At 38.3% G+C, this 20,114-nt stretch overlaps 1 protein-coding gene across 1 annotated transcript in view; it reads left to right on the forward strand.

Moving 5' to 3' along the window:
• CCDC6 (coiled-coil domain containing 6) overlaps positions 1 to 16,287 on the forward strand; it is a gene marked incomplete at its 5' end in the record, with an annotated part of 51,211 nt that extends 34,924 nt beyond the window's left edge. The window contains 4 exons of the mRNA XM_027694104.1: positions 1,086 to 1,242; positions 4,463 to 4,563; positions 8,256 to 8,380; positions 10,726 to 16,287. Coding sequence (XP_027549905.1) covers positions 1,086 to 1,242; positions 4,463 to 4,563; positions 8,256 to 8,380; positions 10,726 to 10,917 — 575 coding nt within the window. The remainder of the gene's footprint in view (positions 1 to 1,085; positions 1,243 to 4,462; positions 4,564 to 8,255; positions 8,381 to 10,725) is intronic.
• Positions 16,288 to 20,114: the final 3,827 nt, after the last annotated feature.

The following is a 20,114-nucleotide window of genomic DNA, read 5'->3' on the forward strand; positions in this document are numbered from 1 at the left end:
ATGAAATCTTCTTACTAAAGTCTGATATTTGTGTTGCATTTTTTATTTCTGAAGCATTTCTAGGAACTGGTTTGGTGTAATAATAGTTTGAGATAAGTGATACTTTTACGTTTAGGAGTGGTATTTCCACAGAAGAGAGATAAATCACATGTTGTTCATGGTTTGGGAACAGTCTTCTAAGAGAGGAATATTCTTTTCATTGAAGGGTGCTGCATAAAAAAGTAATCACAAAACATGATGAAACATTTTTAAATATCAAGGATTTAACTTTAAACTTGATCAAACATTACAAAATCTCACAGAATACGTGTGTCAAGTCTTCATCATTTGTTCCATTTTATTTAAGTAATCTGTCACAATGCTTCATAACTTTCCATTATTTGATTTTATCACTTTAAATAATCTGTATTACCACACCATTTAAGTGATGTTTGCTGAACTTGTTTAGAATCAAAAATTCAAATTGCCCTTTGATATAAAGAGTAAGCCTCTTGTTGACTTTTTATACCTAAATTTAATGTAATTTTAATATTAATATTTTAATATTGGTATGTGTTTTGCTAGCCAGTTTCTGTGACAAAATGTGTAATTGAAAGAATGCTGTAGAATACATGTAAAGTATCAATTTTAATACAAGTTTGAGTTTTGAGTTTCAGAACTTCCTCCTTTGAAATGAAAATATACCTTTAAAATAATTTCTTCTGTGTGTTGCAGAACATCTCTCTAAATGTGGAATAGCATTACTTTAAGGGAGCAGGAATCAGTATTTCTTCCTAATGGTTTTAGTCATATTATTTTCTTCATGATGTTTTTTCCTTTCATTTCAAATTTAGGACTTTTTTGTTGTTTTGGTCGTTTGTTTGTGGAGGTTTTTTTACATTTTATTTCAAAAATTGCAGTCAAGCAATAGTTTGTTTTAGTAGTTACTGTTCTGAATTTGGCTTTGAGGTAAAAACTTAGAGATGAAAATTTTGAGTGATCTTTCCTGAGCAGTTCCTACACCCTCATCTTGAAGCATTGGCATAAAATTAAGCACACTGTGAAATTGAATTTTAATCAAATGTTAACAAAATTTTGAATTTCAGATTCAGAGAAGATGGCACAATATTTAGAAGAGGAGAGGCATATGAGAGAAGAAAACTTGAGACTTCAAAGAAAATTACAGAGGGAAATGGAACGTAGGGAAGCACTGTGCAGACAACTGTCAGAGAGTGAATCCAGCTTAGAAATGGACGATGAAAGGTTTGTATCTTTTAGCCACCCAGATCTGGCATTGACTTATTTATCAATACTACTTTTAGAATATTATGGGATAAGCATAAAAATGACCTGCATATGGGTTTAATATAAATATCAAATTTCAACATAGTCCTGAAATATTTTCAGTAGAATTGTATCAAAGTTGTGTAGAAGTTGCATTAGTTTTAACAGTGAGGAAGAAAATATTTGTACATTATCAAAACACTTGATCTTCATGTATGTTGAAATAAATATGGCTGTGGAGTTGAGAATCAGGATAATTTGATCATAGTAACTCTGTTTTGCCCCTAACTTGGTAATTGGAAGGAATTCTGTGAGGTAGAAACAATATCCTTACTTGAGCCTAATTCGTCCTTTGCAGAAAGTAAAGTATCTTCAGCCAAGTACAAAGGGATACTGTGTAAAGCCTTGGAGAGAGGAAGCATTTCCAGAACTGTTGGGTTGTTCTTGATGTCCAAACCATAATATCCTTGATTTCTTTTTTTTTCTCTATTGCAGGCTGCTTGCTTGCACTGGCCTTACAGATAGTCCTGACTTTTTGATGTTTTTTTACCATGCCTTTTAGTGTTTTATCACATCATAGTCATATGACAGTGTTGTATCTTGAAAGAGGATTTTAAGTACATTTTGAATAAAATATTCTTATTTCTAATCAAATGCTCCTTATTTTGTTGTATTATTTTACATTTTTTTGGATTTATAGAGGTCCTTCAGAATAAATAAAAAAATTACCCTGTGCTGTGTATTCTTCTGATACTGATTGATTCTTGGGTCATCAGCGTATTTGTTATAATTTACCAGAAACAAAGTACCAAATATTTTGTGTCAAGGAGTACCCTTAAAGTTCAAAGTAGTGTGTTCATTTTAATGAAATACTAAGGCAACTTGGCATATATTGAGTTAGCATCCAGTGTTAAGATGTAGCGAATGCTATACAAATTAAATTGTTAGAAAGACAGGATTCTGGTGTTTGAATATTTTTTCAATTAGCCTAGTATTTTCTTCCAGTATTTACAGTGTAATGGAAGTACAGTAAGAATCTAAATCTATGTGAATTACCAGTATTAATCTAAAATTGTAGAGTACCCTCACAATCTTTTTTGTCAAGCACTTGTAGGTAGCAGTAACCTATAAAATGCAGGAAAATTTGATTAACTATTCTGTACTTCTAAGAAATTAATTGTCAGGTTGATTTTTGTGGTACTACAAAGGCTTGACAGAATAGCTCCAAAGCAGGTATTTGCAGTGTAAGTAATACAAAGCAAAGGGAAAGATGAGTCAGACATCAGTGGTTAGTCTTGGAAGCACTGTGTATACAAAACACTTGTGGAATTATGTGCAGTAATGATTTTAAAATGTACATTTTTGTCAGCTTACACCTTCCTAAAAGTGCTGGTGGTGGATCAGATATCCATTTTTTCAGTTGCATTCTGTTAGCTGATTATACTTATTGTTTGTAGATGGGGGTAGATGAAGATGCTATACTGACTGCAAAATACACAGCTCTCCCAAAACCTCTCCCTCCTGACTAGTGATAGCTTTGTTTTCTCAATCCTCCATCCTATTCTGCCTGAGACCAGGAAGTAAACTAATGGTGTGCTGCTGTTCCATATCACCTGATCCAGGTACTAGGATGACTTACAGAAAATTGCATTTGTGTAGAGTACAAGGTGATGAAGTCACAAAGAAGCTGCCTTGCTGTAACACATGCACTGATCTGCATTTCAAGTTCCCGTGTGTCGCAGAGGTAGCCCAGTCAGTTCAATTCCACCAACCTTGCCACTGGTAGCTCTTTAAAAAACTGTTTAATTAAACCCTGATTTGTCATTTTGTTAGTTTTGTGTTGTTCTCTATTGCGGCTACTTTAATTACCTGTTCTACCCAAATTCAAACCGACTTCAATATCACTACAGTGTACTGCCTGTGCTAGGGCATGTGGCTCAGTGACTGAATATTCTGGTTAGAAATCAGCAAGATGCAGTATCAAAACATGTTTCAAATAGTTTATGAACAGACCTCAAAGTAGTCCATCAGATAGGAGTATTTTTAATGCTGCTTCACATTACTGGGGTTTTTCCCCATGATTTGGACATAAATGCAGCTCCCCGGAATTTCTGAGAACACAGTGGTAGAAGGGAGTCAAGTAACAGTCAAAGGGCTGTTAGTTAGCTAATTTTGCCTGCTGCTTTGCTGTGTCGAGTAAAGAAACACAGCTAAATCTAATATTATAAACCCAGGTGCACTGATTTGCAACCACATGTGCAGGAGAAGGTGAGCAGGGGAGCATCTTATCTAGACAGCGACTGAAAAATCTATGTGGAGAGTGCATAAGCAACTCAACCTGAAAGCTGCCAGCCTAGTGCTATTAAAAAAACCCAGAATTTCTTTTAAAATAAAAACAGTAAGTGGCAAGTAGGAGCAATTGGTATTATTTTTATCTCCTTTTATATAGCTCTTGATGTCTGCGAAGAAGCTTCACTGTATTCAGTGAGTAAAGAACAAATAAATATCGCTAAAGTTATTACAGGTGGGGAAAAATGCCTTGGCTGAGGTTCTAATCTGTTCAGTCTATCACAGTGAAATGTGGGAGGTGTCTTGCAACACCACCTGGAAGTACCTTTAGTGGGGGAAAATCCTGGGTTGAAAAATGTCTCTTTATTCCAGTGGCAAAAGACAGGATAAGCAAATGGTTAAATGTTGAGACCAGGGGGATTCAAGTAGGAAACTGGGCATGTTTTAAGGATATGGCTGATCGGCTGTTGGAACAAATTATTAGTACTTTAATGATTTTTTTCCCCTTTTCATGATTTCAGATTAGTGCTGAATGTCTTTTTGGAAGATACACTCCAGCCAGACAAGCTATTGAGTTCGATGTAGAAATAATGTGTAAAGTGCAAGAATGTAGTATAGGTCAGTTTGGATGACATGGTTTATATATCTCAGCTTAATATGTACTATTCTAATCATATGGAACTTATATGGTTTTAACTGCAAATGACTTAAGATAAGTCCAGCTGTTTCCACTGAAAGTTAAGCCAGTATCAGCAATGACAAGAGCTCCTGTCATGACTTCCTAAAGGTGACTGGTCCTTCATTAATCTAATGTGATTCTTATGGGAATTGAAAAAATCACAGTGAAACATTTACAACGTGGCACATTTTAAAAGGTTTGATCTAATTATTCTTTGCCTTTTTTTGTTAGATATTTTAATGAGATGTCTGCACAAGGATTAAGACCTCGCACTGTGTCCAGTCCTATCCCTTATACACCCTCACCAAGTTCTAGCAGACCTATATCACCTGGTAAATATTTAACCCAGTTTCTAAAATTATTGTATGCATCACATAGTAACGTGCCCTATTAATATATTTAGGTCAGTAGCCTTTCAAAGCTAGTTTGGAGAAAAAATCCTGCATCATAAATGCAAGAATAGTTTTGCCTTAGGGGTCTCCTAATGCAACATGTTTTGGGATGGTTGAACAGATATTATATATTTCAGATTTGTGAACAGATGTTAAAGATCAGTGTAGCTATCACACTTGAACTTTAATTTCTTTTTTGCTCTCATTTTCTCTCTTCCTGTCTTTTTTTTTCCTCCCTCCCCCCACAAGTTGCCCAACAGGACACACAATTCAAATGGATTTCTAGGATTTGATAATGAACTAGTAATGAGACTGCTGTTGTGTTCTGAATCAAAACTTCTTAGAGAAGTCTAATCTTGAACATGTTGGGAAAAAGTCAATTTTCATTTCTCTTTAGTAGAGAAATGGCTTTTGTACTTCTGCTATTTTCTGTTATTAAACAATAACTATAAAATTAAGAATTCTTGTCTCAGGTGCTTTGTATAGTAGAGGCAAACAAACCTTTTCTGAGTTTCTAATTACTGAATGTAAGTCAAAGGAAATGTATTTGTGTTACTAACGCATTTATTGACTGAAATTTAAAAATCCCTTAAAATTGCACTTGGGCATTCATTAGATGTTGTTGGCTGTGGACGTTATATGGCAGTCACAAACTCACTTGTACATAATAAAGTGAATCCTGTGTGCCCTGCTTTCCCAAGTTCACCTTTAGAACCTGCCGACAGAGTCCCACACTGCGGGCAAGTGAGATGTGCTCTGTATTGGCACATTCTGCAAGATAGGAATGAGACATTTTATTACACAGGTCTGCTAGAACATATAAAATGTCTTTAAATTGTTTTAGTTTTCAAGGTTAGCTTCAGTTTTTCAAAGGATTCTCAACGGTTTTCATCCAGGTGGAAAAGGAGCGAGTGTGTGTGAAAACTGGCTATGGCCATAAGCTGTGCTACGGTGTTAGAGATGAGCATTATGATTACGAGTTTTCGGGAGAATTTTACTCTTCTGTAATGAGCCAAATCACTTGACTTTAAATGTTTTGCAATATATATTACCAAGAAAGTGGCTTATCCATTTCCTGTAAGTGGGCGTACAGAAATGCAGTCTTGCCAACAGCTGTTCTGGGGTGAGCACTGCGGGCGTTGGTGGTTATCCATGTGCAGGCTGCATAATAATACAGTGTTCCACTGCACACTGTGTCTGCAGGCCACACAGTGGTTAAAATTACAGCTGTGTGGGGGACAGATTAACTGGGAACTGACAGGCTTGCACCTTTGATTACTTAGCAATGCACACTGTTTAGATGCTGGTGTGTCAGTGCAGGAGTACTCTGTTCCTGCACTGGGACCGAAGCACATTCCTTGTTCCTTGTGGACTTCCCATCAATAGTTGATACAAGAGTGCAGTGTTCTAGTGGGAATTACGTCCCACAGACAGGGGATGCTGAAACAGTCTGAACCAGAGTTGAAAATAGTGCAGCTGAAGTGGTAGTTTCTAACAGAGTTCACAAGTTTGGAAAGTTTGGTACAATAAATGTTCCAGGCCAGCAGTTCTGCACAGGCAGCTACATTACTCTCCTTTGCATCTGATAAATTAATATCCACAGCTGGGAAGTTTCAGACTTCAGAAAAATAGAAGCATCAATTTGATAGAGAACTAATGAGATCAATAGGGAATTTTGTAGAGCTGTCTGGGATATATGAATGCAGTAATGGATGAAAACAAGTAGTTTTTGAGAGTACTTTGTATCCAAAGTAGCACAGTAAGACAATATCAAAAGCATCAGCACAGAATAATACAACAGTTCTATTTTGCATCAAGTAACTGTCTGACTTGACATGTTTCATTTGGGAAATGATGTGCCCAAATGTGTGGAAACAATTTGTAACTGGTTAGAAATGCTATCATTTCATACGGATAACTAGTCAGGTTTCATGGTCAGGTTCTGGTTCCTGATTCCCAGAGCCTTTTGTGCTTGGGATGCTACTTTTGAGGACTCTTTGAAGCTGAGATACTGCTGAGATTTCTAGCACAGTGCATGAAACTTTGAAGACAGTGTAATTATTGCTACTCTTGGGCAGCTGGGGATTAGCTAGTCTAATTACCAATTAGTCTTTAGTGAAGATAAACTGTTTTAGGCTTTGTAGCTGGGCTAGGTAGAGATTTTGGGCTGCAAAGATGAGCTGCATTTGTAAAGTTTGTGGAGGTGGATTATCCCAAAGCAGTTCAAAATTGTTGTTACAAAGGTTGACTTGAAGCATATATTTTGCCTTTTATTTCTAGGCTCTTACCTCTGACTTGCAACACATTGTCACCTCCCTGAACATTGTTTCTGTCCTTGTGCTTACAAAAGTACTGAAATATAACATAAATGCTCTACAGGCAATTAGATTGTGTAGTCAAAGCAGATTAGTTTTGTTTTTACTCTGTAGTGGCAGTTATTCCATTGGAGTCACTCATAATTTGCACCAGACGTACATTGGGGATGTAACAGAATCAAACAGAATTAAAGGAAGCTAGAGGAGTCTGTGTGCTTATATGACTTTATTAGTGATCTGAGGCTTGTTCTGATTCCTCCCCAAGATCTTGTCTCATCTGCTGTAGGAACAAACAGACACCCGCAGTCATGAATGGTGCTGGGTGTCGCTGCGTGCGGTAGTTGCTGTGGCACTGTTCTCAAGTGTGAGAACTGTTAAATCCAGTGCTGTGTTATAAAAGTTTGAGACCTTCAGAAATTTTTGTTGGTCATTATTCTCCAAAGCAGTTGCTTGTGTCTAATAGTAAACAGTTCAGAAAAGTCCTGTCTCCTACCTTAGTGATATTTTTGTCAGGAAGCAGAAGCAAGCTAAAGGTTTTGGAAAATGTGCTTTCTTGATAAATACTCAGACTGTTCAGAACACTTCAAGGTCTGAGCTTGAAGCATTTAGCAGTTGCTGTTTCTGTGTACCTTGGTTAGCTATACAGGTACTGTGCATTTTTATAATTGAGTTCTTACAGAAAGGAAATACTTAGCTGAAAGAATTAGATATTTGCACTTTTGAATATTAGGTTTTCTTTAATGTGGATAAAATTAGTTATAATTTTAAATGTTAGTTGTTAGCCTAATCCAGCTAGTAACATTTCCCAGGATGTTTTAATTTCACACCCCCAAAGATCTTTAAAACACTGAGGAAAAAGAGGAGGAAGCCTCAGTGCTGATCTGGTATGCCAGATTTTTTTGTGGAATCTCACAGTGATCCAGTGCTAGATGGCTGCTCCAGGCACAACCTCTCTGCTTCTTCAGACTGTATGTTATTCAGGGAGCCATTTCCTCTGTGGAGAAATGGAATGCTGGATGGAAATAATTGTGAACTAAGCTACTAGGGGAGCCTTACACCATTTCTCTTAAGTGAAAAGTTACTTTCAACATTGTGTAATGTACGTTTGAAACATATGGTAGTATGCTACAGGAAAAGAAAATCATTTCACATCACACTTTTCAATATGATCAATATATCTTAGATGTCTAATCTGCAGGAGTTACCAGTTCTTAACCTATCATTGATTCAGAACCAAAACATTTTAAAACCCCCCTCACACTTTAGTTTTTAATATGAAACAAGAATGTTGATGTTACCTTGTTTTAACAATTTTAGGTCTGTCATATGCAAGTCACACAGTTGGTTTCACACCACCAACTTCACTGACTAGAGCTGGAATGTCTTACTACAATTCCCCGGGCCTTCATTTGCAACATATGGGACCATCCCATGGTATTACAGTAAGTATTTAAAATAGTAAATACTTATTACCAATATAGTTTGCTTTTTAAAAGTTATGATTGCTTGTCCTTAAGCTTTTTAACAAAACATTTGTGTAAATGTTTGTTTTTGTCTCCTTACTCCAAGATATCTATTGCTGCTTTCTTCAACCCTGATTTTCCTCTTCACCCCTCAGAAACTGATTCTTTTTGAAGAACCTTATTTTCTGCAAAAGAATAGGATGTATTATCATCTTAAGGACAGTAATAGGTATCATCTTATGGATCAGCAGGCAGGGTGTGAAAAGTGATGTTCTAAGCTACTAAGCCTATCCCAGGAAGTAAAAACATTGCTTTCATTTTTCTCCTAGTCTCCACCATCTGACGGATGAGTCATCTGAGGTTGCTTCAAGCTCAGGTTTTCTTCAGGATGACACACAATGCTACCATCATGTCACTGTAACAGGCAGTTAACTCTTATTTTCTATTCTCATTGGCAAAGAAGAAAGTTAATATAAACATTTGCTAGGGCGATTTCTCATATCTTTCAACTGAATTTATTTCCTTTTTACCTGCGATGTTTGGTGCATTTCTGCTTCATCATGTTTCTTCTAAATATTTGTGGAGTTAAATGAGCAAAAACAGAGCCTAAATATTAACCATTTGGCAAAAGACCTTACAGTTGTTGTGTCAAGACCATTTTGATTTTTCTCAGCAGGTATGGTAGTATGTAAATATCGTTCAAGGTTTTTGCTTATACTTGTCATTCTCAGATGTGAAAACTTATTTCAGTAGAATTTTTAGTACAATGCTAAAAGTACGGCTGCTTCTGCCATGGTTTAGGTGGGTGTGCAAAGGTAATTGTTACAATTTCCTTGAGCAAAGGGGAGTGGGGATGCTACAGTGGTGGGTAGAACAGGAAGGAAGCTGGAGCTCAGCAGGAAGGTAGAATCCTGGTCTGGGTTCAGCCCGTGGCTGTGTGTCACGTGAGTTAGTCACAGGAAGATCTTTATGTTTCTGGAAAACCTGGAAACTAATTTTATAAATAAGTTTGTCAAGGAACTTGTTCTGTTCAACGTCTATGAAAATACTGCTCTTTCTGAAATGTAAATGAATTGAGTCACTATGAAAAAGATCATCTTCAGGACAAAACACTAATTGTTCTGAGAAAGGTGGTGATAAGTAGCTCTTGGCTTTGTCTCAGTACTGATGCCAGGTCCCTTCATATTATTAGATGTAAGCAAATGCAATAAATGATATTAAGTGTTTCAGAGACAACAGTCATTTGTCAAGAGTCCCTTGGCTTTTGCATAGAACATTAAACTGTTGTACATAGTTGTGCAGAAAAATAGATACAATATACTTGATTTGACTAAATTTCAGTTTGATTCTTGACTCTTCATTTTTGATCTCCGTTACAGAATAAATTTGACATTACCTGTAGTATATTTTGTATAGAACTGTAATCATGCTTCTCCCCAGAATTGATCACCTGTGGTTGATTATTAATTGTGGGTGGGTGGTTTGTCATGCCATGAGGTTCTTGATTAATGCATTTTTGTTTCAAAAGTGCAGAAGTTAGTGTTGTGCAGTGTAATTTATATTTTTACATTGCTAACATTTAAAGATGATCACCCTCCTCCTCCTCCCACTCCCCCCTGTTTTGTAAAGATAAAGTGGGTTTTAAATCTTTGTGTTTAAATGTGCAAATTGTTGAAAATCTGTGGTTTCTGTTCCAGGGGTCTCTCTAACAACTGCTTCACTTATTCAGCTCAAAGGGTTATAATCTTTTTGGTTTTCCAAAGAACAACTTGTTTTATGCTGTGGTCTTACTTCAGTGTGTGGGCTAAGAGTCTTTCAGAGAGCTAGAGATTCTGGGCAGACTCTCTGATATTCAAAACATTTCCACTCACACTCAGGTACCACATAGTTGTACCTCATATGCCAACAGCATGAAGTCAAAGGTTCATCAGCACCTGCTGGTTAAGCAGGCACTGCTGGGAGGTGCTGTGCCTGCAGCATCTCTCATTTCTTTCTAGGTTGCTGGTCATGATGGGTAAACATATCTTCAGGACATGTCTTGTGTTCATTTCCTGCAAGCCGACAGGAAGGAATGCATGTTCTGTTTGATGTCAAGAGTACTTCCCCCTCCCTTTGCTACTCCATTTCAGAGGAACATTTATTTTATGTAAAAGTTGTATTGTGACTCTTGCAATGTTTTGAAATTTATTCTTCCCACATAATTGTTCTGGGTTTTTTTTTTAATAAGGTTTGGCTTTTTTTTTTTTCCTTTGCCAAGATTAGAGGGCTTGCACCTAACATTGTTCAAGAGTGTGTTAAACATGATTTCAATATTTGTTCTGCAGAGGCCTTCACCACGAAGAAGTAACAGCCCCGACAAATTTAAACGTCCCACTCCTCCTCCTTCTCCAAACACGCAGGCCCCAGTGCAGCCTCCTCCGCCACCACCTCCACCACCTGTGCAACCTTCGGTCCCACCCGCAGCGTCGCAGGCAGCCAATTTTCAACATTCAGTGCATCCCTCCTCTCAGCCTTAGTGCATGTGCTCAGCAGTCTGTATGTCAGAAGTGGACTCATAACACGGAGCAGTTTACTAAAAGCCAAAGGCTTACTTGGCATATTTGGATTTGACTTATTTGCACTGAGGTTATATAGGCTTCACTGTTAATTGTGTTGTAAACGTTTGTATAAAATGCAGCCAGTGTTGTGGGTCTACAACACTAACTTAACAAAGTTTTCCATCAGTGTTTACTTGAACTACATGTATGTCCATTCTCTGGCTGGAACATTTGCTACTCTGTTTGGTAATACGGCATTACGTCGTTTTGCTTGGCTCCAAAGCTTCATTTTCCTGGCTTTTAGGTTTGTAAAATTAAAGGGATACCTTTTTATATTTTTTCATGACAATTTGCAGAAAATGAAAGGCATGATGGGCTACATGATAAATTCTGAAATATTACAGTGTTTACCAAGCTTATGGAAAATCAGCACTATGTTTCAGTCATTTAAGATAACAGCTTCTAGTGCAAAAGTGAGTCAGACACCCTAATCAGTGCCCAAGACACAAACTCTATTGTGTTACGTAGCAAATAAGCCTAATTCAGCACACAGGACACATCCATATTTCTCCTGTTTAAAAGCACCTCAAACGTATGGTACAGTCAGAATTTTACTCTGAGGGAACTGGCTTGTTGGAGTCTGTGGAATGTACAATTCGTGGACCTTAAGATTTGATGATGTCACTTGACATCTACATTAACCTGTAAGCTGCCCATACTGTGTGAGCTGTCACAATGACCTCGGTAAGTGTGGTCCTGCCCACAGGTTACTGATTGCTGATTCAAGTGTGCTCTTTGATATTTTTTTTTTGCTGCAGAAGGCGATGTGATTGTAGAGAACAACTGATGATAATTTCTTTCTTGTTAAAATATATTAATTGTGATTCCCCCGAAGCAAAGTTCGAACAGGTATTCTAAATGTTCAAAAGTCTGTTAGAAATAAGATGAGCATAGAGGAATATATTGGCATAACAGCCAAAACTTTGTATTGCTTGGTAGAAACAGAGTACAAGAAAGTAGCACAACATGGCACTAATGAATGCTTATTTAGCAGCCTAAGCCGGTACAATGTATAAAGAAATGTATTCTGAATACATTCTTTCCATTCATTTAGCACAAATAAATTGGTTTCACTTTGCAGTGGAACAAAGTGTCACTTCTTGATATTGACATCTTACTCGGTTACATTTTCCCTGAGGTTCCTGTTGAGTACTGAGGTTTATATATTATTGATAATTTTAAGTGGTTTACCTCATATATATGGATATGTGGGCCATGGAAAATGACAAGAGAATGTTTATTTTATGAGAATATGTATCTGGCTGTAATCAGAGCAGAATATGAGTAATTTATCTTTTGTTTACAAAAGTTTGTTTGACATGCCTAATGCTTTATTAAGGACATTTTTGAGAAGGAAGTACAGCATTCTGGTAGTATACTAACACTTGTACATATATTGTCATGTTTGCCGCTCACCTATTCAGTCAGAATTGCAAACCGAAAATCCTTATAAAATTAGTGCATTAAATCAAAGTAGTAAGTTAAAATAATGTTGTAAAATGTTCCGCTTAAGACAAAACTAGGATTTCTTCACTGTAGCTATGTAGTTTCAGCTCTGAGAGAATTTAGAGAAATGCATATATAGTCTATTACACTTCTTAAACCAATATGGGATCAAGTGCATTATCAAATTACATTAATTACGGTAGTGATTCTGCAGTCAAGTGATTCTCAAGATTGTGGCAGACCTAAAATTTGACCAGTGCTTCCATCTGAAAATAATTGACCATAGCAGATGCTCACCTTTCCGTAGAGGAAACTCAGCTGTGAGCATTCTAATTAAACAGAGCTCCTGAATCAGTGGTAGGATTGCACGTGAGAAGGTGATAGGCAGTCCGAGGTGGGACGAAGGTCAAAGTAGGATCGGTTTAGTTTGGCGCTTGTCCTTTTGTAAACATAAGACGAATAAAAAAAACCCAGTCCTTTTTTAAGTAGGATTCCAGCTCAAGTATCACACTATTTGAAATGTGCCCTCCTTTCTGAAGTGCTTTGAGATTCTTTGACCTACGGCTCTACGGAGTGCAAGCCCGTGGTGATGGTAGTACAAATGTGGGCGGGAGGGGAAGAGCCTTTGACGGTGTTTTAAGATCTCAAAATGGAAAATTGCCTAAAATAATTTATGTTTGAAGCATATTCTAAAACTGAATTTGCGTAACCCAAGTTCAGCTGCTGTTATGAAGTGTCTTAGTGAACTCTCCTTACTATTCCAGTGGGACTGTTACCAGAAGAAAGTAAAGAACTGACAAATGTGTACTAAATCTTGGAAGTGTAACAAGGCGCTTAATTGGCCTTATCGAACTAAGAACGTTGAACAAACATTTGCTTGCAATCAGAAGTGTTAAACTCTATTTGTAGACTTTTTGAATAAGATGAGAAATTGTGCACAACCATCTCCTAATAAATGTAAATGGATTTTCAGTTTCCCTTGTGAATTATAGTCATGAATTATGATTCCACAGCTGTGATTTTGTCGGATCTCGTATAGACTGGAGAAACTCACTTGACAGTGAGGTCCAGCTTACTCTGAGGGCTTGAGTGCTTGGTTTATCTCAGAAGCACCTGGGTGGGTTTCTGTTGTCCTTTTCCTCACTAATGCCTGTCAGTGGCACACTGCATCCTCACTAGTTGTATAAGGCCACAGAAGCAATTTTAGCTGTGATAAGCATTTTGTGAGCCTACCCCTTTACAGCTCAAGATTAAAAAAAATAAAATCTACCTTTTAGCTGTTTTAGCAGTGCTTTCCTCTGACAATCAACCAGCTTTCTTTTTATATTTTCTCTCAAGGGATCTGGCTTGCACACTGGAATGCAGCTGATACTCTGTAGAGTGTTAAGAGTGTGTTTTATCCACAGTTTGTTCCATAGAAGTTCTTTGGAAGAAGAGGTGGGACTGTTCGCAGATAGTTTTCCAGCTAAAAGCCAGATAAGACTGTTTTAATTACATGTACTCTTCTGAGAGCATATTCCTGAGGGCAGAAAGTACTATCAGAGTTTTTCCAGAAATTGTCAGTGCTTTTCTACTGGCAATCACTGTATTGGAGCTGAACAGAATAGGATTCCTTTCCTGTAAAAATGTTTGCATTTAGGAATCCAGCTGCCTGGGTGGAATCCCTGTGCACTTCAGCTGAATGCGCAGCAGTCTTGGACACAATGAAACCGAGAAGGCTTCCTGGGATCTGTGCAACTTGCACTGCTGCCAGGAGACTGTATAGACTCTGGATATTTTGTTAAATAAATGGAAACTGATCATGGAGACAAATAAAAGAGCCTTGAGTAGTTTGTCAGTCAAAGGAACAGAGTCCTCTCATCCTTGGGATTGATTATTGCTTGCCAAGAGGATGCATCCAGGGACCTTGTTTAAGTTTTGTAGTGCTTTTTCTAATCCTAATGCTTAGTTTTACAAGCAGTATGAGTTCTAACACTGTTCAACTCTTTTGATGTTTCCTCTTTGTTTCAGTCATGGCAGTCCATTTCTTTTTGATCCTTGGGAGTCTACAGAGCATGGACTATGCAGAGCATATTTCTCCAGTTCAAGCTGTCTCATAAGAAACCACAAGGTTTATGGGTGTAAGCTGTAAAATTATAATACATGCATATAATACAGCAAGCTCCTTGAGGGGAAAGATCTCTCCTCCTGAAGAGAGAGCAAACAGAGCCCATAATTACCAAATGGACTGTATGCATAGAGACAATCTGGTTTCCTTGGTTTCCTGAGGAGCTAAATTCCTCTTCCAGCCCTTTTTTGGATTCAGTTTAAAGTTTTTAATATTTCAAATTTTTTTAATTTTTTTTTTTTTTATTTCCCCATCTCACTGTAATAAGAACTCAGGATATCTTCGTGTTCCTTTTGGGTAATAACCATTAGTCACAGTACAAACAGAAGTTGAGTCATTGCCACTTTGTAGGCAGGAGGAAGTCACTGAGTGTGCCAGACTGTGGCCTTTACAATGCAGTCGTAGTTAAAGAGGAGTGTGTGCTCATATAGTGATTTACTTTTTTTTTAAGCAGCTGGTGCTGGTTTTGGATTAGAGGTGTGTCCTGGGGAGGAGATAAACTGTGGATTTTGGTGCTGCATTCCAGACAGCTGCTACTTTAGGGAGAACAGTGCTTGTTCCTACTCAACTAGTTGGGCTCCAAAGAAAAGTACTACCTCATCTTTATGTTGGGATGATGTGGCTGCAGGGTCAGGAGAAATGTAGCTGTGTTTTGTTCTGCATGTGTTACCTGCATAGGAGTCTTTCCTCACTGGAAAGGGGCTCTGGAGGTTATAAAGTTTTTGTAGAGGATAAGTGAGGAGTTAGGACAGATGGTTGAGGGTTGAGTTTGAGAAAACTGTGTGTCCCTGTAGTAAACTGCTGCTCAGAGTACTCTTTGTCTAAGCCTGTACTAAAACTACATTTTTGTGTGTGTGTGTGTGTGTGCGTGATTTCCTTTGAAAAAATGCTCTGTTGCTGTTCTTTAAGTTCATGGCATTGCTATCTAATTTAAAAAAACCACCAACAACGATAACAAAAAAAAAAAAAAAACCAAAACACAAAAAGCAATTCCCCTTTCCACAGAAATATTGGAAATAGTCTTCTATGTGCAAAGGTGGGTTTTCTCGTGATATAACTTAATGCTGCATCTATGAACAGAGATGTTTTATTCTAGTGGTAAAACCTAAGCTGTCCGAGGCACTTTAGTTTGTGATTGCTGACTTTTGTTTTGGCAGGTGTTTCAGATGAAATCTAAGCCTCCTGTGGAGGAAGAAAAAAATCACCTGACAGCTGTAGACTGTTCCTTTCCTGCAGAAATACAGCAATTTCCTCACATGCAAGTAAAAGTGGAACAAGCATCCTTGAGCTTTTCTGAAGCTTATATTTAATTTCAGTACCTTGGTACCTTGCTCTTGTATATTTAGAGAACCAGTGAAGCCTCATTATAAGTTGATTGGGTGTCTGGCTGGTTATTCCTATGTTTTTTCTGATCCTGGTGAAGGAAACCTGTTCGAATTTGGATCAAACAATGACCAAAGTTCAGATTTGTTGAGCATGAATCCAGGTGATGACTTTAGGAGCATTACACTGTGTTGGTGTGGATCGGAGCTTTTTGTAAGAACCTCAGATACAAAGAAGTTTGGTTTTTTTTAGCAGGTTACATTTTATTCCTGTATTAGCTGTATTATTGCTTTTTTGTATATCTCAAGGTGTTTACATATATTTGTAATTGTTATGATGTGTCTGTAATCAAGCTCATCTGTGCCTTCATGCAGACTTCCAATAAACACTTGATTCTTTTGTATTTACTTGTATGGAAGACTACTGGGTGGATGTATATTTCCTTCTCTCTGTCAGCCTGTCATCACTGGGAAAAGGAGGAAGAAAAATGAGAACTAGGAGTCACAGAAAGTTACGTGCTTGTCTTTGTTTTTGCTGTCTTTGATTCTAGTTGGGCCATTTCTAATGTTTTCACTTAAATGTCTGAATGTGGAACCTGGGGATTAACCTATTTGCATAATAAAATTTGCATAGGAGGTGCTCCTCACTTTGGATTAAATGAGTATTCAAAGTACAATGCATGCTTGACTCCATCAGTTTTCTGTCTTAGAAGAGTGTAGCTATATTTCTTGAGCTGTTTCTGTGGGGAAATTCCAGAGTACCTTTCTGAATTAAACATGTCTGTTTAACCTTTTACAGCTGCCTTCCACTGAGAGTTCAGGCTTTTTTTGCCACAGCAAGAACTGCAGCGTCTTTGGGTGTTAGTAGGCCCATGTGTCTTGAGAGTACTTTTCCTTGGGGGTGTGGAGCAGGGTAGGAAAAGAACAAGAGTTTCATCTTTTTTTCCAGTTTTTCTAAGCTCATAGGAACAGAGATGTGTATTTGTGCAAAGTTATAGAAAAGCATCCTACGTGTTTTGAGTCAAAAGGAGTACATGGCAGTACAGCTACTTTTCTAATCTGATACTAGGTGTAAGATGAAGAGAAGGCAAAAAATATTTCCTTGCCTATGCTAAGGGGGGTGCTGTATATTTTGTAGCTCAGAAAAGAGTGCTTTTACTATTCTTTTGTAGTAGTAAAGGTCATGGTATCTGGTGGTCGACTTCAGCTTGATTGTCTTGTCATCAAACCTTATTGTTCAATCAAGTTCTACGATTGATGGATTTAGTCATTTCCTAATGGAGATCTGTCTTAAGAATACACCATAATTCCTACTGTTTTGACGTATTTTCTCACTGAAACTTAATCCAGTTATTATATTTAATAATTTTAATGCATGAACCAGTTTTAAACTTCAGATTGTATGCATTTGTGTGAATTCTGTGTGTACTTTGTTGTGCCATCCCTTGTGATGTCTCTGGTGTTGTCACTTTTTTATTGTGCGCATTCATTCATCAGCTTAGCACAGAGCTTAACCTGTGTGGCTCAGTAGCTTTTCTAAGTATTATTTGCTCTGTCTGGGTGTTTTGCCAAGTTTCTGGGCTTAGATCTGAAAGTCTCAGTAGCACTTACTTATGCTTATCCTGTATTCCGTGTCTGGAGTCTTGCTAAACTTGCTGGTTGAATCCACTTGTGTCTGTCTTCTTGTTCAGGTGTCACTCTGCCAGCTATCTCTGCGGCAGCCTGCTCTGCTCTAGTCAGCCCAGGCCCCCGCGTGCAGTGGGAATTGTGCTCTTCCATTTTGACCAGTAAAATCCTTGTATTATGATGGCTGCACGTTCCTGGGCACCAGGCCATGGGTGTATTTCAGCGAATGCTAACCCAGCTGATCCGTGTCCCTCTCTGTCCCTAGAATACAGGCAGCATTTCTTAAAATGCCTTTATCCTCCTCTCTCCCCTGCTACAAGTGCTGAGCAAGCAGTTGTTCTGCCTGCCTCTGACTACCAGAGCCAGTGGGTCTGTGAACTGAGTGAATGAGCTGTGTTGATGCTGTCTGTCTTCATGCATGTCCTTTGTTTTCTTTCTGACATTTGTCTGAACAGAAATGAGTCACTTGAATACTTTCAGAAGAGCAGATGAAAAGGGAAAGATATGATTGGCTCATGTTCAGGTTGCCTTGTCCAGGTGATCTTCCCTTTAGATGGTTCTTTTGTATTTCTTCCAGTGCTTGTACCCCTTTATAAAGAAAAGCAAGTTCCCAGCATTGCAGGAGTTAACTTAGAAATCCTGGTAAACTGCTGAGAGTGGGAGAAAGAATGATGCATTGCAAAGCAAGCAATTTTAATAAGCCTAATCCTTCCTGTATGTAAAGATGCTGGCTTGGATATCAGTCTGTTTCACATGCCTTTGAGGCCATTCCATACTTTTTAAAGTACACAGTATATCCATCCTTCAGCCCAGAAGCAAGAGGCAACTGAAGTCAGTCCTGCATTTCCCAAATGGAGACTGAAGGTACGTATAGAGACCATTAGTTCACTTGAACACAGCAAACAGTAAGTACAAGAACTGGGGAGACTGAGATGGGAACCTTGAGCCTCAGGGCTCTTAATGAAAGTCAGCTGTGGCTTTTCTTTTCTCCTGCTTGGAAAAGACTCTGCTTGGTAACCAGTGAACAGTGGGTGATGCCTGCTGTGTCCTTTGGGTGATAGGGAGTAAAAGTTAGAATATTCACAATGAAGGGGGAAAACTGAAGCTAGATATGGCTTGTGTTTGCAGAATGGAACAAGATTAGTTCCAAATCCTGTATATTAGTGAAAATGCTGTGCAGTATGTTCCCATACTTTTTTACTATTAAGCCTTGAACAAACTAGCATGTGAATTTAATGAAACCAGAGCAGTGATGTGTGGGAGTCTCAAGTATCTGTGGTGTGACCATGTCCATTCTTCCTAGTGAGGAGGGAAAAAGTGATGTCTAGTGGGACTTATTTAAACTTCACAGCATGAATGCTTTTCTTTGCCATACTGGAGATGAGTTTGAGAAATTACAGGACCCTCATAGAACATGTGTGTTCAAGGGTCACAGCGTGGTAGAGAGCACTTCCATGGCTTCAGATCACCTTTATAATACATTATGGGGAGTTCTGTTTTTCCCAGTCACAGTATGGAATGCATTTTTGGAGCTGAACTTCAGAAGTATACAATCCTACCTCCTTTCTCCCTCAGTCCCTGTAGTCACACTCTAGATTTTCTCTTGTCACTGAAGGCTCCCTTGTTCTAGTGAGAAAAAGCAGTGTTGTGAGCTGGGCTCTTGCCATTCTGGATCTGAGAGCTTTTTGACAGTGCTGCATGAAACAGGCTGTAATTTCATAGTGAATCTTAACACTGTCTTGGCTGTCAACAGCAAAAAATAAATGGAGAAGAGGTCAAAAATGAGTGCTTTTATCTTTCTGCCTCAAGATGGGAATTTTAGATCTGCTGTGACCTCTTTTTTTCTTTTTTCGCACTTCGTAAAAATCATCCTGATTTTTCTGTATCTCTTTAACAGTGCTGTCTAGTTCTACTTGTTTTCTAACAAGGGAAAGAAGTAAGGTTAGTTACATGAAGTAATTTTGCAGTTTAGCTGTCATTGTTACCTGACTTTCTTTGGAATATGCAGAAATTTTTTTGGATCACATATGTGAATTTTTGCAGTTGTTTTGATATAAAAAGCATTGGATGGTCATTGTAAAGATGTAAAGCTATTAGAAAGTGTCCAAAGGAGAGCTGTGAAGGTGGTGAAGAGCCTAGAGGGAAGGCTGTGCAAGGAGCAACTGATGTCCCTTGGTTTGTTCAGCCTGGAGGAGACTGAGAGGAGACCATTGCACTTGCAAGTTCCTCTTGGTGGGGAGAGGAGGGGCAGGCACTGATCTCTGCTCTGTGGTGACCAGTGACAGACCCCGAGGGAATGGCCTGAAATTGTGTCAGGGGAGGTTCAGGGGTGGTTTAGGTTGGATATTAGGAAAAGATTCTTCACCCAGAGGGTGGTTGGGCACTCTAACAGGCTCCCCAGGGCAGTGGTCACAGCGCCAAGGCTGACAGTTCAGGAAGTGTTTGAATGATACCCTCAGGCACAGGGTGTGACTCTTGGGAATGGTCCTGTGCAGGGCCAGGAATTTGACTTGATGATCCTTGTGGGTCCCTTCCAACTCAGAATGTTCTATGATCCTAATTTTATTGTTTTTAGTAACTGCCCTCTGGGTGTTATTGGGGGAGCAGTGTAAGAG

Source organism: Neopelma chrysocephalum, unplaced genomic scaffold (genome assembly GCF_003984885.1).
Source record: "Neopelma chrysocephalum unplaced genomic scaffold, ASM398488v2 Primary Assembly neopelma1_96, whole genome shotgun sequence".
In the NCBI taxonomy this organism is placed as follows: domain Eukaryota; kingdom Metazoa; phylum Chordata; class Aves; order Passeriformes; family Pipridae; genus Neopelma; species Neopelma chrysocephalum.